Genomic DNA, 27,260 nt, shown 5'->3' with positions numbered 1-27,260 from the left:
TGCCAAGGTCTGTGAAAGACCATGTACCGGTGGTTGATCACCATGCAATGTAGAATTTGGCATATGCCTTGTAGAAGGGAAAGAACAGAGATTGAACAGTCTGATGCTGTGCAAGCTGAGCCATCAGATGTGCATGAATCATGAACCTTCAGTAATGAATGCAAATGAAAATGTACTATTTTTGCCTTGGAATCCTGTTCCACAGCGACTGCTGTTTGTGATCAGGGCATACAGGACTGATGCATGATGCATTACTATCACCTGAATTTTCTCAGCAGTGTGTGTTTTTCTCTTGCAGTCTTCTTGAGTATTTTGCATTCAGGGGTGCTACCTACTTAGAATTTGATCTGCAATGGGATCACCATCCATTTGTTATGTTTATGAAGCTATGATTGTGTGGCATGACAGTTCATCTTCTTTTCCTCCACCACTCTCTGGTTAGCCCAGACTTACATAAAGGAGGGAAATGCAGCGACTTTATTTGCTATTGAAGTGACATTACTAAGGGTGGATGATAGGTAGAAGAGGTGGAGATAGTAGTTACTAGGGTGGAAAAAAATAAAGTTAGAGTCAAAACTGTTCCAGCCTAATTTTTTGGGGTTCCTTTCTGCATAAAAAGAAGAGAGTTGATTTACACACACTTATCTCACTTTTTTGATAAGAATAATTATTTTACAGTTTGACATACCTGGTGACTCTGTGTATATGTGCTTCACTACACAGTAATGTAAGCCCTTTCTTTTGCTTAGGAGCTTTATGGGTGACAGTAACTAATATTTCTGTTCCTTTCTCCCTCTCTCCCACTTCAGATCCCTGCAGTTCACTCAACCCACCGTGCTTTACCGAGGAGGATCGATTCAGCCTAGAAGCTCTCCGCATGATCCATAAGCAAATGGATGATGACAAAGATGGTGGCATTGAAGTAGATGAAAGTGATGAGGTATGAGTAAAAAAAAAACTTCACCTGTGCATACATGAGGTCTTTTTTTTTCTTTTTCCCCTTGTTTTATATAGCTGCTCTGTCTTTTCAGCACCTGTGTAGTTGTTGATGTTTTTCTTAATTCAGCCCTTCCTTCAGCCAAATATGGAAGGGAAACCTAATTTCTATAATGATCTGAAATGGGATATTACTATCCATTGTTCTAGCCTAAAGAAAAGTTTTAAAGGACTGTGTATAAAAGCTGTTATTTTTGTGATTGGTTTAGAGGCAAGCAAACGGTGTTGGTTTAGCTTGCAGTGAGGTGACTAAGAGCTGCTGTGATCCCTATCATCCAGTATTTTAGTTTCTTTGCTCAAAGTTTTCTTGCTTAAGGCATTGCTGGGCTTTCCTGTTTGCCTTAGGTCTGTTGCAGTCACTTTGTGGTGCAAAACAATACCTGTTACAGGCTACAGTCTAGAAAGCTTTCTCATGTGGTTTTGCTTAGATTTTGTGGGCTGGTAATAAGCACCTACTGTTGCAGGTTAATGGTAGATTAAGTCCTATGAACTAAGGAAGGTTATTTAGACCTACCTAAAACTTTTGTGTCTGCGCTTGAATGAGTTTGGTAGGCAGACTCGTGGTGGTCCTGGAAAGGACCATGAGGATTCTCAATTACTAGATAGTGATTCTGTCATACATTCTCACTGGAGATGAATTGGGAGAAGAATCTGTCCCTGCTTTCTCATCCATTTTAAGGATATCTAAGGGAGGATTGTTCTCCCTGGATGAGTTAAGTTGTGAATTATCATTGTCAAGTTTAATGTGATGCTGCTTAGTTCTCTGTGTGCCTATATGCAAACAGCATCAACAGGCCCCATCTAACCTGACCCTGAACACTTCCTGGTTGCTTCTCTGGGCATCCTATTCCAGTGCCTTACTACCCTCTGAGTAAAGAATTTCTTTCTGATGTCTAATCTAACTTTCTCCTAATTTAGCTTTAAACCAAACCATTCTCCTTGTCCTGTCACTATCTGCCTGTGTAAGAAATTACTCTCCCTCTTTTTTTTGTAACCTCCTTTGTAAGTACTGAAGGTTGCAGTAAGATCTCCCTTGTCTATGTTGAACAATCCCAACTCTCTCAGCCTGTCTTCATAGGAGGGGTGCTCTAGCCCTCTGATAATCTTGATGGCCCTCTCCTCTGGACTTGCTCCAACATGTCAACGTCTTTCTTGTGCTGAGGACCCCAGACCTGGAAGAGGTACTCCGGGTGGGGTCTCACAAGAGAGAATAGAGGTGGGAGAATCACCTCCCTTGACCTGTTGGCCACTCCTCTTTTCACACAGCCCAGGATGCAGTTGACTTTCTGGGCTGCAAGTGCATACTGTTGGGTCATGTCCAGCTTTTCATCCACGAGAACCCCAAGTCCTTCTCCACAGGGCTGCTCTCAATGGCTTCTTCTTTACTTGTGTCTGGAATTGGCACAACCAAGGTGCAGCCCAATGGCTTCTTCTTTACTTGTGTCTGGGATTGCCACAACCAAGGTGCAGCACCTTGCACTTGGACTTGTTGAACTTCATGAGGATTTTGGGGGCCCACTTTCCAAGTTTGTCCACATCTCTCTGGATGACATCCCTTCTTTCTGGACTGCAGCAGTTTGTCCACATCTCTCTGGATGACATTTCTTCTTTCTGGACTGCAGCTGATGTCACCTGCAAACTTGCTGAGGGTGCACTCGATCTTTCTGTCTGTATCATTGATGAAGATATGAAAGAGAACTGATAATTAAAAAAAAAACTTTATTAGAAATAAAGCCTATATGAAATACAGTGATTTTTACTTAACAACAGGGAATGGATTTTCTGTTTCATACTGGATGACTTTTACTTACATGAGTCCTGGAAGAGTGATATATTGAGTGTGTTGATTAGATATTCATCAACTTTTCATTTGGCAGGAAGAACGTGACAAATTAGAATAACTTTCTGCTGTTTTACTAGCACTACAACAGTGGTACAAGTATATATTTACACCAAGGAAGGAAGTTCTTGTAAATAAGTTATTTTGAGAGGGGAAGGTAAAAAGAGCTAAAGATGTTAAACTATTTATTTGAACTATTTAAATTTGCTAATCCAGTTAACTCCCAACAGTGATTCCAGAGTCTGCACGTAGTTTATTTTTGCTAAAGTTTTCAGGCCCTGTTTTATGTTGTAGTTTGTTGTTCCTCTGTAAAATGAAGGCTCACATAAAATCATTCTGTGGAGAAGAAGTTTCTCTACGATATAAGAACATTTGCACTGTTATAAGAAATTTCTTATTTCCCTCAAGACTTTTCTCATACTTGAAGCCCTTTGGACCTACTTTATGTGGACAGGAAAGAAGCTTGTGTTTGACCTTGATGAAATTGATGTAGGGGAAACTTGATCTAAGTTTTTAGCATGGGATTTAAGTCATTGAAACACATGAGGGATTTATTGAAGTCTTCTGAGGAGTTTAAAGGGGCTCTGGTTTGAGCATGGAGGGAGGGATTTATTGAAGTCTTCTGAGGAGGTTAAAGGGGCTCTGGTTTGAGCATGGACTAGTGAGATTTAGTTTTTTTTCTTCAGTATGGTATGGCAGGGAAAAGGGAAAAGGAAGAATTTGGAAAAAAACAAATTATACTTGCTGTTAGGGCAGGCTGTCATGAATTTTTGTATCAGATCTAGCTCCTGCTACTATTATGACTTTATTATAAATGTATAAAAGATTGCAGTTGTTTAAACTGATTTCAAGAAGTAGGCTGTAAACAGGGAACTGAAAGGGAGACTGTATTACTAACTGAGGTTTTAGTCATGTGTTGTGGGAGGCTATCTGCCTCAGGAAGCATCTGTTGCACCATGTGTATGTGATTTGTTTTAATGATGAGAAGGCACAAGCAGTGAGACAGACTTATCATATGTTCATTATTGACATAGGTTTTTCCTGTTTCCGAAGGACCTCTCCATGTAGGTCCTACATTAAGCAATTTCGTCAAGGAATCTCTTCACTGTACTAGGATAAGTTGATGTTTTTTTTAAATATTAGTATCTTACTGTGTGCCTAAAGTCACACGGAGCTAATGGCACGAATTTCCAGCTTTGCGTGGGATCATTGGATCACTTAATTTCCTCATATGTTATTTGGGGTTTTTTTAACGAGTGAACTTAACAAAAAAAAACCCCAAACTAAACAAGCCCCACAGAAAACCACCAGGAAACTAAAAAAAAAGGCAAAGAAAAAGAGTACAGTGTGGAGAGGAAGAGACTGCAGTACTGAGAGCATGAAATGATCAGAAAATAGCTTTTAACAGTATGGTGAAGAAGTTGGAACCTCAGAGTTGATATGCAGAAATGCCTGACTTGAAAATGCTGTCTGTTGGCAAGAATCAAATAGAATCTAGCTTTAGTGGCCTAAGCCAGGGAGGTCTTCTATACAGCAAGTAAAGCAGGAAAAGTAGCTAATATGATCTGATCTGGAGTAGTAATAGTAACATAGCACTTTGGCTATAGTAAGTTTGACAGGGGCAGAATATTTGACAGCTCAAGATCTTGCTTTGAATTGACCATTTCTGAATAGAAGGGCTCTGTGAAGCTATTGTTGCAGGACTGAAAGTCATTTGCATCCAAGATGCAAATAATCAGAGGTGGAACAAACATAGTGTCTTGAGAGAGTACGCCGTGTTTTTTGAGAGACAAGTCTAAAAGAAAAAAAAAAAAGAAAGTAAAGTCAAACTCAGTAAACAGCAATTTGTGATAAAAAGTTTTCTAGTAAAGGAAAAATCAGTCCATTCTCTTAATACTTATTTTTTATAATGTAATTAATTTTCTAGTCATATTCTTGGTTGTTTATGCATCCTTTGTTTTTGCAACTAAAATGGTACATGCATCTGTGCATCACAATCTGTTTTACAAGCTTGCTAAGTTAAATTATTTTGCATTAGCAATGCTATTTCAGCACAATGCAGAGGAATAAAATTTAACACTTTTCAATGTGAGATTATTTTCTGAATTACTACTGAATTGGAGTTGCCTATTCAATTTGTGTAATGATGAACTGATGAAAGAAGTCTGTGAATATCTTAGTTCTTTTATTCCTTAACAGATATAAAAAATGAATTAAACATGATTTACTGGTTTGGACCAGAGACCCATTCCTTTGAATAATATACTCTGGACAGTAGTGAGCATTAAATACTTAGGACAAAATGCAAGAAGTTCCATGACAGGAAATCCTGAAGGACTAGATGCCAAGATGCTGTGGTGCTCCCATTTTAAGTATGTTTATTCTGGATATTCAGAACATAAAGTGTGAGGTTAAAAAAAGCACTTTGAGAGTTTAGCATTAAATTCAGAATGACTCTAAGTGAATTGCCATTCTGTATTATTGAACAAAAGCAAATTCACATGCAAAATTTCCTTCATTTTGATCATTACATCTTGGAGGGAGTAAAGATTTAGCAGAAGCTTTTGAAGGGGAGGGGGAAGTACCGTGATGTGTGGAACAGATGTTAAAAAATAACATGATATAGTTCAAATGCTTGATCTCCCTTTCTTTAGTGCATCTTGGGACCTTGTTAAACTTCAGGAGCCTAACTCAGGTGTTATAATTTCAGCTGGGAGAGGTTCTGCTATAGATCAAACTCCTGCTTCATTGTATGCTCAGCAAAATGTCCTTTAAAATACCTCTTAGTGTTTTGGTTTCGTCCTTGTAGTTTATAAAATAAAGATCCTTAAACTAGTGGTTTTGTATTTATGTAAACTGCTTTATACTTCAGTGCCAGCTGTTTAGGTAAAATTGTGCAGGTGGAGAAATACCTGCTGCTGTGGTTCAGAAACTGAAAACAACTGTTTTTGCATGATACTGAGGTGGCTTCTGAGTGTTTTACATCTCGCCATGGAAAAACATTCTGTTGCAAACATCGTTCAAACAAATATTCTGAGCTTCCTAACCAGCAAACCTTTTGCCCCAAAGCTATTGGGTTACTTTGTTCCCTTAATTTGTCATGGATTTCTTAATAGAGGTCTTTTTTTGCATGAATTATTTTTTCATTCAGCTGCTCATGTATTTGTCCCCAGGCACAATGTCTTTTGGTCTCGTGAAGTTTTTAGTCTCCTGAAGTTTTGTAAGCAACTCTGAATGCCTACACAGTCTGGTTTTTTGGAGCAGAATAGGAGCCAGGACTTGTCTGAAAACATTATGACCGTGGTAGTTGCCAGCTGTGCCTGTGCAGAGAGGTCCTGTAGAGAGGCAGCATGTGTTATCTTGGTACAGTGGCATGGAAACCTGTTCCAGCCTGATTTGGATCTGACCTACCTCACGCTTTGCCTCCTTGGAGGTACTTAAGCTAATATGTAGCTGTCTGCACCTCTTTATGTGGCACTGCAGGCATTTAGTCCTGCTACAATGAAATGTCCCCTTGGAAATGCTAACTTGGCTTTGAAGGGATTGCAAAGTTTGCTTTGTAGTAGAATAGCTACAGTTTTGGTTTGAGCTGCAATAATTTCCTAAAACCGCCCCCCACTAGAATGTGTAGATTACTTAAGATACACAGGGTAATACTTCCCTTTCTATGGCCTAAATTTTTGTAAGTAATGTAATTTTTTAATGTAATATTTTATTATGCTTAAATAAATTTTCTTATTTTACTGTGTAACATCTTTAGAAGCCATTTCTGTCGGGTAGGCAGTTGCAAAAGCTGTCATACCTGAATCATAGAATATGTTGCCTTTTAAAAGCACATTTGCCATCATAATTTAATCAGTACATGTGAAATGGCAATACCTGTGACAAGTCTGGTAGCAATAGATGAAAGAAAATGTATTACTAAAAGCTGTTTAATAGTGACCAGCTGTATCTGGAGGTCTTCAGAAAATCTAAAGGGTTATAGGAAAAGTGAAATTGTAACTTTTGTAGGTTTCCCTTTGAAGGAATAAAACTGAAGGAAATAACACTGCACGAGGAATACATGCTCAAGGAAGAGAGTAGTACTTAGCCAGGAGAAGTTACTAATTGCTCTCAAAGTAAACTTGTCAGTTAGAGGGTCTATTTTAAGTCAATGAAACTGAAAATCATAAACTTGAGCTTTCACCCAGAACAAAATATAAACAGCAGATGAATACTTCCTGCTGCAGTTAGTGTGGTTAATTTTACCTCTCCACTGGCATTAGCAAAAGTATGCAACTGCTCATTTGCTTTTCAAGGAGCAAGTGTCTGATGCAACTTCTATGTTTTAACTTTTTGTATTGTTGTATTTCAATTTAGTTTGCAAATGCTGTTTCCAATACCAACTGAACTGGTAATGCATTTTAGGGTGTCTTTTTTCTTCTTTTGGATCAACAGGAATTTTTTGGGTTTTTCTTGTCTTGGTGATTCTTGCTTCAGGTTGGTCCTTTGGTTATGAGTTGACTGGATTTTGGTGAAAGTTACAGCACTGGAGGCTTTCTGAAAAGGAAGGAAGGTGGTAGTATACCTGACCCTGGAACTTCTCCAGGGCTCCACAGCTTCTGGCCCCTCCAGGCAGGAGAAAGATTCCTCTTGAGCTGTTACACTGCCAAATCTTGGACTTTTGGATGTTAATATTTGTAGAGGTACTGTTGTTATGGTAGTTTTGGGATCAGAACTCCAGTTTCAAGTCTAGGTGTGGTGTTTTTTTTACTCTAGTTGTTTTTGAAATAACTAATTTGACAAATGATTTTTTTTGTTGTTTCCCTCAGAGTTTTTAGGTTAGTTTATCTGCTGCTTTCTTGGTTTCAACTTTGTAGTCTTAAAAGGCCTTCTCCTTCCTGAGTAATTATGTTGGCTAAGATAATCCTTAGACGTGTTTTTGTTAGAGCTTATTCTTTTAACCTCCCTATTTAGAGTTATTTTTCTAACCTTTCTTTTTTTTTTGTATACTTAATGACCAGGGCAACAGAAGAGAGATTAGCTGCCATGACAAGGAACAGAAAAATCCTCTTTTTACCAGAGTTGTTCTGTTTTTATGGCTTTCTTCAATTTAGGACACAGTTCTTTTTCTTAGAGAAGCATTTCCATATTAGGCCAGTTTTAAAACAAAGGCCATTCAAACAAAATAAAGTGTTTGGTGTTGTTATACACCTCTTTGTTAGTAAATGCATTCGTTCTTCGAAACACAGTGGCCTCTTTCTAGCTATGTGCACTGTAACTTTAGTACTATGTGGGGTCAGAACATGATTGAGGAAGTCATTGTGGTTATTCTCGGAGGATCTAGGAGAAATCAGAGTAGGATAGAAAAGAAGAGAGACTTTGAAGAAGTTCTCATAGATGTATAATCTCTCCCCCACGAGCAGTAACTGTGCACTTGTTACTAAGTCCAAGCCGCTTACAAATTTCTGTGCTCACAGTCCCTTTTAAAAAAAGGGACACAGTCAAATATTCTAATCGATCTCTCGGTATAAACCAGGTATTTTTCACTATTTTCTTCTGGAAATCCTGCGCTGGGAGTTGGGATCTGTCTCCCGTGGCTCGCGGGTGCTGCTGCGCCCTCTGCGGGCGCCGGGGCGGAACGACAGGCGGTGCTGCCACTTCAGCCCTGTCCCTCCCGTTTGTCACTCCCTGTGCTTTCTGACACTCCCTTCTGGTGCTTTGGGTAAGGTGGAGCACCTTGAAGCTTTTCCGTCGATCTTCTGGGATTTTCCTTCTCCTAACCGTGTGTGTAGTACTGTTAACAGCAGATCAGGTTCTCCTTGACAGCACCTGCAACTACACAAACATTCTCATCCTTCGGTATTTTTAGCCTTTCCTGACAACTAGCATTAAAGGTAGAAGCAAGTTTGTACAAACAAAACTGACCTGAAGTATGTGATTTCATGATTTTCCTTTTTATCGTGTTTGCTAAAAGGCTTTCTATTAATTACTGAGAATGAAGCAACTTTTTATAATGTTTCTGTGCTTGGAGTGTAACCACTGAGGAGTGATTAGCAAGAAGAAAATTTGCCCTCAGATGACTTCTGTTCTTTAATTTGATGAAATAGAAGTCAAATTTTTGTTGTCTGATCAAAAGACTTTAGCAATACATAGTCAATCTCTTGCTCTCATCCCTCAAGCAGTTGCATTTAACTGGCATAGCAGGATTCAGGTTTTACTCATCCATGAAGGACTGGCACACTTTCAGATCTTACATGGTCTGATTTTCATGTAGGTGAAATTGCCATCACTGTAAATCTAAGGCATGCTAATAATGTTGTTAAACCTTGTATATAGCAACTGCTCCTTCAGTTTTTCTAGGATTTAATCATCGTGAAAAACAAATCTTTTTAGAGTGTTTAACTTGCTTTCTGAGTCTTTTGATATGGACAACTTAGATGAATTCTGTGCTGCTTGCATGGGGAGAGATAGCAAAGACTCTCTACCCAATTTCCTTGTAGTTTCTCCTCAGAAACAGTTATTTTGGTATTTAAGATGATGTTTTTCTGATTTCTTCAGTTTCTGAGGGAAGATATGCAATACAAGGATGCCTCTAATAAACATAGCCACCTGCATAGAGAAGACAAGCATATCACCATTGAGGATCTGTGGAAACGCTGGAAAACATCTGAAGGTAGGTAAAGAAGTTGAGCTAAAAATGATGGTGGTTATTGACGTAGGCATAATTCAACAAGTTTTCCACCAAGTGTAGAGTAGGAAATTAATGACCTCTTAAAGCATCTTCATTAATCTGTTTTGTTACTGTTATTTATAGGCTCACATAAGCCTGACTAAGAACTCATTTAGTCCAGCTATCTTTAATTTCCTCTTGATGTGCTCAGTGTATTGTAAGCTAACTAAGCTAGTGTAAACAGTCATCTGTACGAGGTTCTAATTTATCAAGGTGACTGATGCAAGTGCTGAATTTCAGATTAGCCTGTTTTTAATTTAATAAACCCTAAGGGTTGCTTCCAAGGAATTTTTTTAAACATTTATTGTATGCTGTATGAAGTTGTAAAATTCAATTTGCTAATCAATTTTATTCAGGCTACAAAGAGCTAGAATTCTTAGTACAAACAAGTTTTGAAAATATTTTTAAACTTGGGATACAGTTAAATGGACTGACAACCCAACACCACCAGCCCTCCCTCCCTCTGATTTGAATGAAATAGGTAAGTTGAGCCAAATATTGCAAGTATCAAAAGACAGTATTTAATGAGTAGTACACTATTCCTTGCCAAATATGTTCCAGGATATTGTGATTAAAAAAGAAATTTTCAAACATCTGAATGCTACAATTGTTAGGAGAAAAATACAGAGCTTTTTTTTTTTACCCCACACCATTCAGAAGGTGGTGTGCTAATGGTGAGCAGAGAGAGATCTAGAAGTTGGTATTCATCAAACAGCTAAAAGTAGGAACAAAAGAGGAATGACACTAGGAAACTTCGGTTCATTCTGCTAATGTAGGAAGTCATTGAAGTGCAGTCTGAGATAATGTATTGCTCGTTATGTAGTAAATACCTGTTTTAAACAGATTTGACCAGTGATTTTTAGCCTCATCTCTTCAAATATTCTGTAAATACTTATTTGCTGAAGATCTAATTCAATAATAGTATTGCAGCTAAATTATCTCCTCACAATTGCTGGTCTAACTCATGAGCAACTCTTCAAAAATGTAGGCTATGGTGACATCAGAAGTATTTAGTTTCTCTGTTGTGTATATCTTTATTCCAGGTTTCTTGAATGTACTGAGCAGTGTGAATAAGAATCAAAACACTCTGAAAGGAATGTCTGGTCTTGTGTCTGCTTATAGTGGCTTTACTCTTTACACTGTTGAGGGAAGTAAAGTTGTACCACGGGGAGGGAGAATGAGACTCCCAAGCAGTCTTAACAGTGGTCTGGTGACTGTTAGAAAGCATGAAGCCCCTCAGAAAATGAAATAGTTTCATTTGATTTTTGTGTAACATGGAAAATACTGTTTTTCCTTTCTAGATGTTTTAGGAATTTTGATTTATTTGTTTCTTACTTGCTGCTAGTTTATAGTGCCAGTTTAGTGCAATTTGGCAACATTAACAAGAAGATGGAAGGTAGTGTGAATGACAGTATCAGTAAGTTGAAACTTTTAAGTAGTCTGAGATACCTGTGGGAATTACAGCTCTAATTAGTGCTCCTGACAATGTATGCAGGACATCTTCTTGATCTCTTGCTGTATAGTTTATGCTGAATAGAATTGCCCATTCATTCCCATAAAGTTCTGTAGACTGCCCTATAGTAGAAAATAAAACTTCTACGTTGCCTTGTATGCATACCTACCTTGGTGTTGGCTTTTTTTTTTTGCTTTAACTCTTTCCTTCTCTGTGGAAAGCAGAATATGATCTGAAGCTTTACTAATTAGAGAAAAAGATAAGAAAATGGCTTTATGTTTGCATGTGTGATCACATGTTGTATTCTGTTGCACAAATATTCTTGCAGCGACCGGGAGTAAACCACATACCACAAAGATATTATGGTTGCCTTGCATTTTAATCTTTTGCTGGCTCAGGTTTTAAATATCCTGAGGTTGGAAATGCATGCAAGCAGAGCTTGGCTAAGGATAGGTTACATAATGCTGCATGCTGTTGGTGTTATTGTTGAAGGCCTTGCTAAAACAAAAAACTAAGTTTTGAATCCTTGTGTGTGCTTGCTAGAGAACTATCTTGTGTGCCTGGTCAGCCTGTTCTCAACTTTAAGCTTAGTATATGGCTGTCATTCACTCCTTGCTGTGAAATACTCTTATCAAATGTAATTTGATTTATGATAGGAGTAGGAGGCTCATAAGAGCACTGAGGCTGACACTGCAATGTTGTTTTACTTCATGCCTCCCTGCCCTGAAGCACTGTGCTAGATGATAAATCTAACATGAAAAAATGATATATAGCCTGATCTTCTAATTGGCCATTAATGTGGATTGGCAAGGACAACTTTCATATAGGGCCACTTTAAAGCTACTTTTGCTGTTTTCACCTTCAGGCATGTGGTCGAGCAGTTTTAAAAAAAAAAGTGAGAAAAAAAACCCCAAACCCAAGCTCGTGATCTGAAATAGAACAGCTGATGCAAGTCTGGAGACTGAGTGCTGCACTGGGGTGTAAACACTGTGGTTTCTACGTCTGCCTGCCCAAGGCATGTTGCTGACATCCTCTCTCTCAAGATATCTGTTAGTGAGAAGAGGTGTGAGAGGGAAGGATATTCTAATTGCTCTGTAATGTTATATGCATTTAACTTACAGTAATCATGACTTGCTACTCCACTGTCTGAAGCACTGTATTCCTTTTCAGTGATTAAACTAGGAAAAAGTTACAACCTTAGCTAATTAGTGGGAGTTGGCATGTTCTAATTGGCAGTGCTGATGAAGATGAATTTCAGCTGGCCTGCTTGCCCTTCAGTACACCTGGTATATATCACACTTGCCTTGTGTCAAGTTTCAGTGGGCTATAACTGCTACTGAAGAAAGCCCAGTTGGCTTTTCAGTACTGTATGCTGTTGTAGGCTAAACATGTATGTAGGTCATAAGGTCTTACTGGAGACAAGTCAAGCAATACTTCTTACCAATATATAGCATATAGAAGATACCAACAAAAAGAAACAGCCTTAATGTTTTCATTAATAGAGTAGGAAAGGGAGAACAGTGTAGTTTAGGGTCTGAGTCCACCTGTAAAATTTGGGGATTTGTGGGCACTGACACAGGATTTCTGCAAGTCAAGAATTAGTTTACATAAAACTCATAAATTTCTTGTGAAATATGTGCATGAGCAGAGATTCAGATCGTGAAATCCCAGAGTAAGAGGTAACTGTGCATATTGATAGCTTAAATGGTGAGTGGCCATTTAAAATGACACAATATAGACCAAAAAGTAATTGATATTAACTTCCATGTATACAAGTAACAGTGTAAGAATACAGAAAGTACAAGTTCCAATTCTAGTTTGGGATAGACTTTGCTTCTTTTTGCAGTTTCTGTACTAATGGAGGCATCTGACACTATGATAGATAATTAATAATAAAGTGATTTTTCTTAAATGTAATTGATTTGCTTGGGAAAATTTCCTTGATATTCTATGAAGGAAACATCATACTACTCTAAGCAGTAGAAGAGATGTAATTGGCTCTGTGGTAAACTACAAATTTATGTAAAACTTGACAAGAGTTGAGTACAAAGCACTTTCAGCAGTGGAAGTGAAATTTCTCGGTGGTATTTCCCCTGCCCAGTTTATAAACTCAGTGAATTATGTGGCTTCTGATATTGCATGTTCTGTGCTGTCAGTGATAGTCTGTAGTGTGCAGTGGGTGTTTCAGGTGCTTTTTTTTTTCACCTGTCACATCAGAGCAATGCTTTGGTGTTAAGGAACCTTCCCAGTCTGACCATTCACGAGACTCTCTGCACCAGAGACTTTGCTGGGACCAAAGTCCCTTCACAGCAGCGGCTCCAGTGAGCCAACGGGTGTCCTGATTTACTCCTACACCCCCCTCACACAGCTAGACCAGCTTTCCTTACTGATTTGACCCCAGGTTCCCCTTAGCAGAGTCTCAGATAACTGTTCCACAAAGCAGTTTATTCATGGCACAGTAACACAAACAGCCTGAGCTGGTGCCTCCAAGGAGGGTGCCCAAACAAAGGAACTCCTGGGCTTTTATACACTCACTGTCCAAGCTGCCTGCAAGTCTCTCTTCTTCCTGAGTCCTTTGCTCCTGCTGTGTCTCCCAGTGTCCATTCACCTGGCTGGCGCCAACAGGCTTTGTGCACTTTGCTAACCAAAGGGTTGGCAGTTCACAGTCACTTGTCTTGGGCTCCTACCCAGTGCTCAATCTGCAGCTCAATCTGCAGCTTGCAAACTGAGCTACCTGCGCCAGATGTATTCCTCAACATTTGCTTTGGATCAGTCTATGAATATATTTCCAGAATGTGGTTACTGTGCTAATATTCTGGATGATCTTACCACCCTCTTGAGCCCTGTAATGACCAGTCTTGAATGACTTGTAAATCTGATCAGAATGATCACTTATATTATGCCCAAAACACATAAGAACCTTCACAATGTGAAAACCACCTGTTTTCAAATACAGCCCAGGCATTTTGCATTAAATTTTAGAGTAATATGACAAAACTTAGTCTCTTCAAATCAATACCTGATTGTGTCTCAAAAGGAGGGAAAGAAATAGGACAGCACACTGGGAAGGTTGTGTAGCCATTCATATGGGTAGAAAACAAGTGGTTTGTGTGGCTGGTTTGTTTTTTTACAGCCGTAAGTCTGTGAACTCTGGTTATCTGGAATGATGAAAATCTGAAAAGTTTCAGCTTATTTTTTAGCTGTGCTAGTGTAGACAAGAGAACTAGAAGTCCTTATTTCAATTTCAGTGTAAACTGAGATATGAATTTGAACTCATAAAAATTTCCATTGCCTGCAGCTTTACCTGTTAAGCTTTCAGCAGCTCTTTCTAAGGGATCATTGTCAAAATTCAGCACTGAGAGTGTCTTTATGGTAAGGTTTCCACAGAAATCTCTGCCCATCATTGTCACTATTTCTCGATAGAGAAATGTTTAAGAAAAAATTATAAGAATTGTTCATGTGAAGATATGTCTGTCCAGGAGGAGGCTGTCACTGTTTTTTTCATGTGCAGACAAACTTTTGCAGACTTCATAAATGGAGTGAACTATTTCCATTCAACTTTGTCAGTGTGAAGCTGTAAGCTCTAGTAGCTGGTCTGTAAGGGCCAGAAATGTCTTTTTATTTTTTTAAAGACATGTGGGTGGTATTTTCTTAGGAGCATCTGTGGCTATGAAGGTTTATGTAGACTGTTGCTGTTAGAGAGGAACTGTTACTTATTCGCTACATATTGAAATAATTGTTCTTAGTGGGAATAGTTTTGCATGGAATTCAGCTTTTTTTGTGTATATTTGAGAGAGATTTGATTGTTTTCCTGTAAAATTTCTTCTCCCTTTTGGTGTTTTCTTTCCATCTCCTCTCTTGTTGGCTCCCATTTGGTGGTTAGTAGGCATGAGTCTCTAAGAAAATTCTTGTGAAAACAAGTTCTTAAGCCATTGTCCTGGGAAAGGTCTTGGTACATTGCCTCAAATGGCTGCAGCACCAGCTGATGTGTGTTTAGTTCTGCAAGGGTAGCAAGGACAAAGGGATTGTGGCTGAGATCAGTTTAAGTAGATGAAAGTCACAAGAGATCACAAGATGCTGTCCTGATTTAAACTAAAGACTAAATTATTCTGTGGAATTTTTAATAAAGAATTGTTTCTATTGGTTCCATGCTTGTTTGTTTATAGTTTGCCTAAGGTTTCTCTGAAAAGCATATAATGAAGAAGGCAAAATGCCAGAAACACCTTGGTGAATGTTAGTGTTAATTTTTCTGCCATTATATTTAGCTAAACTCTTGATCACTGTAACCTGGTTTTCTGCTGTTTGTCTTCTACGTCTTGCTGTTGATTTTTACAAACACTTAAGGTAATTAAACTGTATTTTTCTTTCAGTTCATAACTGGACTCAGGAGGACACTCTTCAGTGGCTGTCAGAATTTGTTGAACTGCCCCAATATGAAAAGAATTTTAGAGACAGCAATGTCAATGGAACAACACTTCCCAGGTGAATGTTTCTTCTGGATTCGTTGCAAATAATTGCTTATGGGTTGCTGCTTTAGTCTCTCTGTGGGAACAATTACACAGACCTAAAGTCTAACAAGATATGGTTGAATGCAAGAAAAGAGAAGTGTCCTTGCAGTTTTGAAGAGGGGGCTGCATTTATTATTTTTTTTCCAAAGTATTTCAAAATACAGCTTTCATAAAAGCTTTATTTCTTGCTGTGGAAGCTTTTATTGAGGGTCATGTAGTTCTGTCTGGCAGCAAACTTTGTTTTGACCATCTTCCAATCTATTGTATGGATATATGTAAAAAAGTCTTGTAGAACCTGTTTCCTGGAGGACAAGTACCACATCTGAGTATTGCATGTATTTCAGAGTTGGTGTCACAAATCTGCAAATATATCTTTACCTAACTGTGCTAAATGGATTTATTTAATGATTTTTCCAGACAGAAAAGAATAAGTAAATGATTTTGTGTTCTTCTTTTGCCACGTGCTGATATGCTTTTATACTAGCACTACTGTCATATTATATTCCTCACTCCTAACTGCATAGCTGTAATCTATATAACTGGGAAATGCTATTGATTTTTTTTTAATAGACTGATTTTGAACATAATTTATGGAATAGATAACTTTTTGTCTTATCATTAACAGGATAGCAGTAAATGAACATGCTTTCATGATCTCTCACTTGAAAATAATTGACCGGAGCCATAGACAGAAGCTTCAGCTTAAAGCCTTGGATGTTGTTTTGTTTGGACCTCTCACCCGTTAGTAACTTTTTGGAGTCTTTTCTTATCTCTTATTTGTAAGAATTCAACAGAGAATTTTTTTCAGTGACACTTGATACTGTAGCTAGGACAGCTTATCTGTTTTGTGGATGTACTGATGGATAGCTTGGCATGTGTTGTGGAACTCTGCAATGAACTAAAAAAGGTTATTGAGATGCTGTGACCAGGACAAAGGTTCACTTCTGTGTGTAAGATCCTGTAGAAATTTTAGTATAACCCCACTTGACAGATGGATGTTGGCTTTTGTGTCTTGAGACGTGTCCTCTAAAATGTTTTTGACTGTTACATTACACTTAGAGCTAATGTTACATTCACTTCCCAATTAGCTTGGACAGTGCAGCTGGGATGCTGAAATGAGAGGGGATGACCTTCCCCAAGAAGAAAAAAAAAGGAGATGGTGGTGCAAATCCAACACCTGTGTCTTTTGTGCAGACTGGAGTTTAAGTGCAGTTAAATTTAATGCAGCAGTTCCACATCTGACCCATTTTACCACACACAGACATTGCCATACCATATCACCAGTGCTCTGCATGCTGTGCTACTCTGCATGTCTACTAGTCAGGCCAGATCTGAGCTGGGTATTTTTAGGGGAAAAAAGGTGCATTTTGCATTTGTGTTACACTTTTAATGCTAGGAGAAACTGTCTCTTAAAAGTTTGTTTTACAAAGGTTCTAGTAACTATAAAATTTGTACTAACAAAGATGTGTATGTGAATCTTGCATATGATAATTTGAGAATCCCAAGTTTTGCTTTTAAAAAATGCTGCTGTTAGTTACCATTTAAAAATGTACTTTATTTTTTACAAGTGCATTTTTGAACTCAGCATAGGGTGTTCCAGAGGATGCAAACTGGGGAGATCTGGCTCAAACATAATTAAAGCTCCTACTGGAGTGATAAAAGTGTAATTGGGGAATTCTAGCTCATTTAAGTAAAGTTACAGACTATGTTCTGTAAAGGTTTAGTAAGCTTTTCTCAATATAATATATGTTTTAGTATAGATTAAATTGTCTCAGAGCAGAGTTGCTTATGTTGCATGGAAAGTGCTCTGGAATACATTTGAAAGGTAGTTGTTTGCATCTGTTTAGCATCAGATTCTGTCATGTTTGAGGTCAAGAAGAGGGGGGAAAGGCCCCTATTGTGTGTATCAATTAACTAGTTAATGATTGTGTTGTTCTCTGCACAGGTCCCCCTCACAACTGGATGAAGGATTTTATATTAACAGTTTCTATAGTTATTGGTTTTGGAGGCTGCTGGTTTGCATATACACAGAACAGGACCTCAAGAGAACATATCACAAAAATGATGAAGGACTTAGAAAGTCTCCAAACAGCAGAGCAAAGTCTTCTTGACTTGCAGGAAAGGTATAAAACCTAAAAAAAAAAAAAAAAAAGAAAAAAGTTAATGCCTAGTTGTCTTTTTGTTTTGAGGTTAAATGCAAATATGGATCCTTTACTGTCATAAATTACTTGCATTAAGCTGCCTTTGGATTTTGTTCATCTTCCCTTTGCATGTAAATTGTGATTTCAGTGGTGCTGGTTTTTTGGGTAGAAATTGCTCTTGGATGTTTTAGCAGGCAATTTGAACTTCTGGATGAAGGTAGAGAATAGTAGTTCAATCTTTTTTGCTTACAGATTTACAAGTGTGTATTGTTATTTTCATATAATTGCAGTTTAATTTGGACCATTTACATACATGGGAATGAGAACATTTCTCCTGTTTTGAAGCTCTTAAAATTGAAACAGTCCTGGTCTGAATACTTTCTCGTGCTCATTTAGCAGTGTGAGAGTTGATAGTATTCTCTGGTACACCTGTGGCTCAGTTGTCTATAAAGACTTGTATTTTGATATTATACCTTTTAATGATGATTCAGTTAAAATTTTGCATATTTTGCCTGACGTGGATATCACATTGTGTGATGTAATTGCTGCTGATTCATCAAGCTTGCAGAGTCTTTATTATCACAGAGTGGTTGAGGTTGGAAGAGACTTCTGGAGGTCATCTTGTCCGGCCCCTCCTGCTCAAGCAGGATCATCTAGAACAGGTTGCCTAGGACCATGTCCAGGTGGCTTCTGAATATGTCCAAGCATGGAGACTCTACCACCTCTCTGGGTAACCTGTGCCATTGCTCAGTCAGTCTCATGGTGAAAAAATGTTTCCTGATGTTCCGACGGAACTTCATGTATTTTGGTTTGTGCCCAATGCCTCTTGCCCTGTTGCTGGACTCATTTTCTTCTCCTGAGGACTGCAACTTTTAACAAATATGCTGTGTATTTTCTCATATTTTTTGTTCAATTGTGAAGGCTTGAGAAGGCACAAGAAGAGAATAGAAATGTTGCTGTGGAAAAGCAAAATCTGGAGCGCAAAATGATGGATGAGATCAATGATGCAAAACGGGAAGCTCATCGCCTAAGGGAGTTGAGGGAAGGAGCTGAATGTGAGCTCAGCAGGCTCAAATATGCAGAAGAAGAGTTAGTACAGGTACTGCAAACTGTTTATAATTTTAATGTTGACTTTAAATTGGTCTGAGTTTTATTAGATCTTTAGGAGTGTTTGAAGCAGCATTTCTCAAATGCTAGATTTGAATGGAAAAATTCTAAGAGTGCTTAATGATTGTCAACCATGCCTTTATCTAGTAAAATAATCCTGAAACTATAAAGAGCCATGCACTTTGTATAGTAGCTTATCATAATGTTGTTGGATTCTAAGCAAAAATATTTACAAAAGCTGTTTTTAATCTTTTATCAGAAGAGAGATAATACCCTTGACTCACCTTCTGAATAGCAATAAATTTGGATTTATTGTACTAAATAACAATGCTGTCTTAACAAAAATATTTAAACTTCAAATTAGGAGCTATATTTCATTGGAAAAAAAATCTGAGTATAGTACAGTATATGGAAAGTCATATTCTGTATTTCAGAAATGCCAGATCTACCTTCCTGACAGCAATTGGCACACACCAAAACTCTGTAAAGACTTGGTATGTTGCTGTGGGGTATAAAGGTGCTTATACTTCACTTTTTTCTGCTGTCAGTTCTAATGATACTCTTGGTGACACTCACTTCTCTTGATTGCTAGGTTCGCATGGCTTTAAAAAAGGCTGAGAAGGAGTTTGAGTTGAGAAGTAATTGGTCTGTTCCTGAAGCTTTACAGAAGTGGCTTCAGTTAACACACGAAGTTGAAGTGCAGTATTACAACATCAAAAGGCAGCATGCAGAAATGCAACTAGCAATCGCCAAAGATGAGGTAAGAACTTATTCTTCAGCTACTTAAAGACTTTCCTGGTCCATCACTGGATATATGAAACAGCAAACACAAAGCAGATAAGCATATAGTTATTTTTGTCATCTCTGAGTTGTTGTTTTCTACCTGGTTAATATTATGTTTTGTCACCTGTTAACTATATTACTCCTAGTTTAATGCATTTCATTTTATCTTGCTTTTTTAGGCAGAAAAGATAAAAAAGAAGAGAAGTACTGTATTTGGAACATTACATGTTGCACATAGCTCCTCCTTGGATGAAGTGGACCATAAAATTCTTGAAGCAAAGTAAGATTACCAGTACAAGATGCATATTCTTTTCTGGTGATGCATATTCTGTTTGTTCCTGGAACAATGGCATTTTTGAACAGTTACGGAATTGAGTGTCTTAGTGGTTTTGTGCTTAAAAAAACCCCCAACAAAACAGTTAAAAAATATTAAAATGTGCCTATTTGAACAGTCTGCATGGATCTTCTGGTAGGCTGGAATGAATGTACTTGTGTTGTTTTGAACACAATGTGTATAATTTTAATGTGTGCTTTACTTCAGGAAAGCACTCTCTGAGCTGACGACATGTTTGCGAGAGCGTCTGTATCGATGGCAACAGATAGAGAAGATCTGTGGTTTTCAAATCGCGCACAATTCTGGGCTACCAAGCTTGACCTCTTCTCTCTACTCTGATCACAGCTGGGTAGTTATGCCTCGAGTTTCCATTCCTCCTTACCCAATTGCAGGGGGAGTTGATGACCTCGATGAAGATACTCCTCCAATAGTTTCACAGTTTCATGGTAAGTGGTGAGCTCAGTAAAAAGAAAGGGGTAAACTGTGGGGGCATGTGATTTTTAAGTCAGGTGAGAGAAGAGTGCTGAAATCAAACAGGGTTGGATCAAAGTCAAAAAGAGAAATTCTAGCATTTCAGATGCTAGGTCTTGTGGGACTTACATAAGCTGAAAATTGGCTTTTGCGATAAAGGTAACGTGAAGACAAAACCTTTATTCTGTTTCAGTGAGGGTGTAGGGCAAATCCAGCTAAGGTTTTGAAAGTCCTTGTCAAGCTTGGATTGCTACTTAAACAAAAATTTGTAATGAATAATGCTGAATTTCTGTCAGCACACTTATTCTTTCAAATGGAAGGGATGGAGTTAGTCTAGGGTCCCTTGAGCTGCTAGGAAGATCACACCCTTTGAAAGGCTGCATGCTACATAGCTTTGCAAACATTCTTTAGTGGTTTGAACAAAATCCTGTTGTTGTTCATGGGAAGCTTTCAGGCAGACTGTTTGTGTTTGGATACCGTGGGTTGTTTGAGTGCAAGGCAGAGACGCCAAGTTCTGGAGGGAGGGAAATCCAGCTTTGGTTAAACTATGATCAGAAAATATACACTGGGGATTCAGACCACCCTCGTATCTCGAGCCGTTGCGTCAGTAGAAGAGCCTGTTTCATGGAAGTTGTGATTAACTGGGCTCTAGAGACAAATGAAAAGGATGAGCTCCCATGTAGCTGTTCAAACAAGCAATATCAAGCTAAGGAATGAGTAGGGAGGAAAGCTGTCATACGCAGACATTTTTCTTCCAGGGCTGGGGTTCTCAGAAGAAATTGAAACTGTATTTTAAAATAGCGTAAGGAGAATGGTTGCCACCTTGCTGAGTTCATTTAGTGTGCCTTGGGCACAGGTTTATCTTCAAAATTTATCAACCTTTTTTCTACAGACCACATTGAAAAGTTCATTAATCCCCTTGCAGCACTATCTCCTGCACGTTCTGATCACTTTTAAGGAAAACTGTTTCTCGAGTGGTCTTCACTATGAAGGCTTTGATGTAAACCCTAGCAACAAATTTATTGGATGGCCCAATAAAATATGGATGTCTAGAGTTAAACTCTGAAGTCTGCATGGAGAAACCTGTGGTCTGATTTCAAAATGAAGAGCTCCATTTGTTATCACGACTTTCCAGATGGTCTAAAATGACACCAGTTGGGATATGTATACAAGACTTCAGAGTTGTGTGGGGTTTTTTTAGTCACTCTTCTCATTCAGCTCTTGCTTAATAAGTGAGGCCAAAGAAGAGAGCATAGTTGGTTCAGAGGAACTATGATTAGAGAGGGACTGTACAATTTGTAAGAGCATACTTAGCTGAAACTTTATGGTATGCTTTTGCAATTCTGGTTTATTTATTTATTTTTTTTTTTTGGTTAAAGTTCAGTTCATTTGGAAGTATTTCTATCTCAGTAATGAAAGTTATCTGAATCTTAATAATGCTGCAAAAGCATTAATTTTTTTCTTCTGAATTTTGGTAAGGCATGAGAGCCTCATTTTGTTGAACTGATCACCTGAAGGAAGTAGCTTGTCATTAACTTACTAGCCTTTAAAATTTCTGCTCAGTAAAGAGGACCTGGACATACTTGGGAGTGGGGAAGAAGAAGGGAGAATGTGCTAAGTGATCTGTTGTTGAAACTAGTTCAGGAGTCTGTAGGTTAGTTCAGTAATTTTTAAATTGCTTCCATCCTTTAGACAAAAGTAACAAATGCATGTGAGGAAGAACAGAAGCAAAATGGCTTGTCCTGCTCATGAGGCTTCAGGCAAAATGCAGTGTACAGAATGTCAGTTAAGGGTGAGACAATTTCAGTCTCTGGACCTGAGCTGAACTGGGCTGTTGCCTTTCCCCAGCATCCTTTGATCTCATAAGATTGACAAAATTTGAAGTCTGTCAGAGAGGCTCTTTGTGCCAGAGCAGTTGGGTCGATAGGCTAAAGTGGTGTCAAGTAATAGTTCTGTTTGACTGATCTTGAGCTGAAGAGCAAAAGGGGATAAAAATCCAGAAGCACAGCACTGGAACAAAGTCCTTACAGGAGGGTTATAGTAGAACTTATACTTTTCCATTGATTGATTAGGAATCTCTTGATTTAGTTAGTTTCATTTGCACCATAAAATTCTAGATGTTAAAGTGTCATAGCTGAATCCTTCATATTCCTGTGTATACATTCCTACAAGGAATCAAAGTTCTTGTAGCTTCTCTTAAAATTTGTTGATGATGCAATCTGGGGAGGTTTTTTTATACCAGCAATTGGAATGGTATCTGATTTACCTGGACATGTAGCAGAAATTTCCTAAAGGAATTCTTCTTCTCTTATCCCAGTTCACATTTGCTCTTTTAGGAAAACTTTTACAATGATAGCATATTTTTGAGCTCCCAACATCTGCTTTTCAGGTCTGTAGGGAGCTCTTCAAATGTAGAGTCAAAAGTTTGAGTTAGATGCCAACTGTCATGTTGGGACTTCTTTCCTGCTCAGGAATGGAAACAAAGTATGTGTGTTTGCAGAGGTGCAGTTTCTTGCTGTTTTATGAAAGTATGATTTCATGTACTAAAACAGGATGACAAATTAACCTTTTTTCTGTCATTCCAGGAAGGGAAATTGTCATGTACCTGATGCTAAAGTGGCATTGCAAAAAATGAGAGACATTTTGTCAGGCTAGCCATCCTTGTCTATAAAAATAATTAAGGTTTTTTTAGTGTGTAGTGTTTGTTCAAGATTTTGAATGTCTGTAAGGTCTGGTGTGTCTTACCTAAGCAGTGATGCTTTCTGTGGGGCACTTTGAGGAGGGGTATGAAAAATCTTGAGACTTAGAACAGCTAGCCTGAGAACAGGTCTGTAGATTTATTTCTATTTTCTACTTTCTTTTGAAGGAGAAATTAGATTAGGAACATTTGAGTTTGTCATTTCCTTCCCAGTACTTTCCTGGTCAAGTTTGTCTTGTGTTGCTGTCTCCACCCTTTCTTAGTATTTTAGTTTCCGGAAATTCCGGAAAGTTAGCCTGGCAAAAGAAGGTGGTATCTAATAGGAAATTCTTGAGCTTAAAATGTGGTTTAATTATATATCTTCTATCATGTTACACAAATGAAATTGGTCTTCCATGTCTAACCTACCTTTCAGCTAATGCTCTGTGTTTCAGTTGGCTGTTTGGTTAGGCATACCTACATTGGAAAACTTTTACATGTTCTTTTAAGCTCCAAATCACCACGCAAGTAAAATACAGGACATTGTGTAACACACTAATTTCAGCACTGCTATTTTTAGTTTAGAAAGGGTTGGGAGTTTCAGTAGAATCCTTCTCTTTGTTCTCAAGAGAGCATAGTGAGCCAGAGCTTTGGTGCACGTGGTCAGGGTAGTATTTGGCAGACACAAAATCTCTGCAGTTGCATCTTGATTAGCTGCTTCATCTAACTGTAGAATGTATAAGGTGTCCCAGTCTTTTTCTTGCCCCAAAACAGTCAAACAATGTTGCAGTTGTTTAAGACTCACTCTCACTGAAGCAGATACCTGCTATTTAGTCTTCAGAGTAGATATTGTTAACATCAATGTCACTTGGAGGGTTTTGGTTTGCTTTCTCTCTGCCTCAGGGTCCATTGTAAAACCTCCCAGCACACTGGCAAGAAGCAGTAGTTTGTGTCGATCAAGACGCAATGTTGTGCCATCATCTCCACAGTCTCAGCATGCTTTGCACTCCCCTGACCCTGACATCCTCTCTGTGTCGAGCTGCCCAGCTATTTATCGAACTGAAGAGGAGGAGGAAGCCATTTACTTCTCTGCTGATAAACAATGGTACGGAGTTTAGCGAACAGAACTCGAAACTCTGATAGGATTATTTGAGACTAACAGTTAAGAATTAGAGGTTAAACCAAGCCAAAAGTTAAAGTAACCTATAGGATAATATAAATTAATATAGTCTACATGCAACAGAATTCGTGTCTGGTATGTGTATGTAAATAGCTAGCATGTCATGTACAGTTAAGTAATGTTACAATCCAGGGTGCGCTGAACTAACCCTGATTCTCCATTACAATATGTTACTGGCTTTTACATCTGAAACTAGGATCAAAAGCAATGTCAGCTACTGGGCGAAGAGAAGATGGATGGTAACACAATTCTTACAGCATGTTGAGCGTGTACCTACTCTTGTTACATGGCCTCATAGGAAAAGGTTAAATTCCTTTTGGAAGGAGCAAATGAGCTTGTTGAAAGGTAGGGACACTTGTCCTGAAGAACCTTTTTGTGTATGATAGGCTTAAATCTCCTTCTTTCATTTCATCACTTTCCTGACTTCACGTGCCAGAAAGATTAGTTTTTGTTCTTTGAAGTGAGATGCAAATAACTGATTCTGGGCAGATGCTGCTGCCTACAAAGGCAAGATTGCACAAATTAATTACCTTAAGTTTAGATAATAAAATGATGTAATGCAAGTTGTAATTTAAAATGTCTAACTTACTGGGTTTTTTTTCATTAATTAACTACTAAGGAAAAGTGTGGGTGGTGCTTTTAGCCTACTGTTATTGATTCCAAATTAATTTCCTTTTTAACTGGATGAAGGAAATAGTTTCATTATGTTTTCTCTTCTCTTTGCTCTGACTCAGGGAAGTACAGGAAACAGGTTCGGAATGTGACTCCTTAAATTCATCCATTGGAAGAAAGCAGTCTCCTCCAGCAAGTCTTGAGATGTACCAGACAATTCCTCCTCAGAAAGTATCCCCAGAAGAATTCTCACTGGAGGAATCATCTACAGGAGACTCCTCTTCTCAAACTGCAGATATTTCTAGGGGCTCTCCTGACTGTGTAGGCATGGCAGAAACTAAGAGCATGATCTTTAGTCCTGCAAGCAAAGTTTATAATGGAATCCTGGAGAAGTCCTGCAGCATGAACCAGCTTTCAGCTGGGATCCCAGTCCCAAAGCCTCGGCACACCTCATGTTCTTCAACAGGCAGTGATAGTAAACCCAGCCATGAAGTTGCTTCTGTCCCTAGGATAAGTAGCATCCCACAGGACCTGTATCAAAATGGTGAAAAAAACAAAAAGCCATCAAAAATAAAAAGCCTCTTTAAGAAGAAGTGTAAGTGAGGTGGGCACAAGAAAACCTGTAGTAATGTTATAAGAACTCTGGGGTTGTTTTTTTTAAAAAATCTTTAGGAATGTAATTCCATTTGAGCATTCCAGACTGGATGCCCTAATGGAATGCTCTGTAGGTCACCTATATTTAACTGACTGTACTGTCAACGGTCGTGCCAGCTGTCAATGAGAAATCATTAAATAGTTCAGACAGTTTACATTAATTTCTGCCTATTTATTTCTTTTTTTCCTTTAATTTTTTTTTTTTTTAGTTTGTCTTTTTCAGTGTGGGGTTTTTTTTTGTTTTGTTTATTCATACACCATTTTTATTGTCTTTTTCAGTGTGGGGTTTTTTTTGTTTTGTTTATTCATAAACCATTTTTCAGCCACTTTGGACTTCTAAGCTTTAATGGACTAGTAAGCCTAATGGGCTTGCCAAAGTTTCTTGTTTACTGGAGCATCTTCCTATCTTTCCGTAGAACTAGGACATTTATCTACCGGACTTTAACAAAAATAAAAGAAGTAGAACTAAATGAATTGCACTACTGTTTTACAGACTGGAACAGTCTCTGCAAGTGACACTGAAAGACTTGTATTTGACTGAGAAGATGAATCTTTTCACTTTTAGATCTTTTGGGGTTTTTAAGTAGAATTTAGCATTTCTAATTGACTTGATTTCTGGAAATGGAAATGTCATGCTTTTATTATGGGAAGCTTTGTTAGATGCATTTATTATTAGAATGGTTCACGTCCTGCTGTAAAGATCATTTTTTTCCCAGGACTTTCACTGTGATTTTCCTTCACCGCAGGCTGTATGACAAAAAAAAAAAGAAAAAAGAAAAAAGAAAAATAATTTACCAAGAGAAGAGGCTCTTGATTCCTTATGCAAGTGATGGTTGTGAAACTTGACTGAGGACTGAAATATTCACCCTCTTAAAATGAGGAGGGGGAATAGTAGCTTTTGTTTACAGACTGACAGACAATGGACATTTGGTTTGTGAAAGTTGTACTGTGGTAAAGATAATAAATTGGAAACATTATTGTGCTTGGGAATGTTCCAATTTCAGCTGATGCTTGTTTCAGACATGTTTCAGAAGTCCTGTTAATTGAAAGCTGTTGTAGGCTACATTGCTTATGCTTACTGCTGTGTATAAGTTATTATTATATTTTTTGAATTAGCTATTATTGTCTTAATGTCCTCCTTTTGTAAGATTTCATACACTTTATTTTTGTATAGTTTGAATATTTAGCTGTTCAGACATGTCTGAAGTAAATGGTATAATTTTATAATGCATACTGTTATACTAACTCATAATTTTAGATATAAAGACAGATATAAAGGTGAGACTCGACATGCTTCAGATAAAAGCAATTTTTATGTTATGCTTTTGTAGGGAGAGTTGAAATTACTGTGAGGCAACAAGGAAGCCTTCTTAGGGTAGCAGTAGCTAGTTGTTCAAAAACATAATTTTTTTTTAAACAGTTGGAGACAAGAAATGTACTGCTTGAGCAACAGTGCCTTTTATTCAGTTTCTTTGAAAATGTTAATACTGAGCAGGAATTTCTTTTGAGGTACATTCCAAAGAAATATTTCCTGCTGTAGTCAACACAAGCGATTTACCCAGTGATGACTAAACAGTTTCAGCTCTTTCATAGGGTGTTGTAGTTGCCTCAGTAGCAGGTGCCACTGCCAGGGACCTGTGATTTGGGGCTCACTTCTTGCCAATACGTACGTGATGTACTGTATGAAAGAATTAATTCACTGATTGCCTAAATTATTTTCTAGTAAAGAGCCTTCAAAACCTGTAGCTAGTTCAAATCAAGTGATACATATCTTTTCTATCATTTTCTATTT

The 27,260-nt window shown here is 38.0% G+C and overlaps 1 protein-coding gene across 1 annotated transcript; it reads left to right on the top strand.

The window, feature by feature from the left end:
* The first annotated feature begins 811 nt into the window (after nucleotides 1-811).
* On the top strand, nucleotides 812-25,653 carry STIM2 (stromal interaction molecule 2). Its single transcript, XM_009082537.1, has 11 exons — nucleotides 812-940; nucleotides 9,377-9,491; nucleotides 15,372-15,483; nucleotides 16,135-16,250; nucleotides 17,455-17,632; nucleotides 18,572-18,749; nucleotides 19,350-19,517; nucleotides 19,720-19,820; nucleotides 20,082-20,320; nucleotides 23,926-24,127; nucleotides 24,937-25,653. Exons 1-11 carry the CDS (start codon nucleotides 878-880, stop codon nucleotides 25,415-25,417), a joined length of 1,953 nt encoding a protein of 650 aa, XP_009080785.1. The 5' UTR covers nucleotides 812-877; the 3' UTR covers nucleotides 25,418-25,653.
* The last annotated feature ends 1,607 nt before the right edge of the window (nucleotides 25,654-27,260 follow it).

The sequence above is a fragment of the Acanthisitta chloris genome, unplaced genomic scaffold, assembly GCF_000695815.1.
Source record: "Acanthisitta chloris isolate BGI_N310 unplaced genomic scaffold, ASM69581v1 scaffold17269, whole genome shotgun sequence".
Taxonomy (NCBI): Eukaryota; Metazoa; Chordata; class Aves; order Passeriformes; family Acanthisittidae; genus Acanthisitta; species Acanthisitta chloris.
This window is presented reverse-complemented; position numbering and strand designations above follow the sequence as displayed.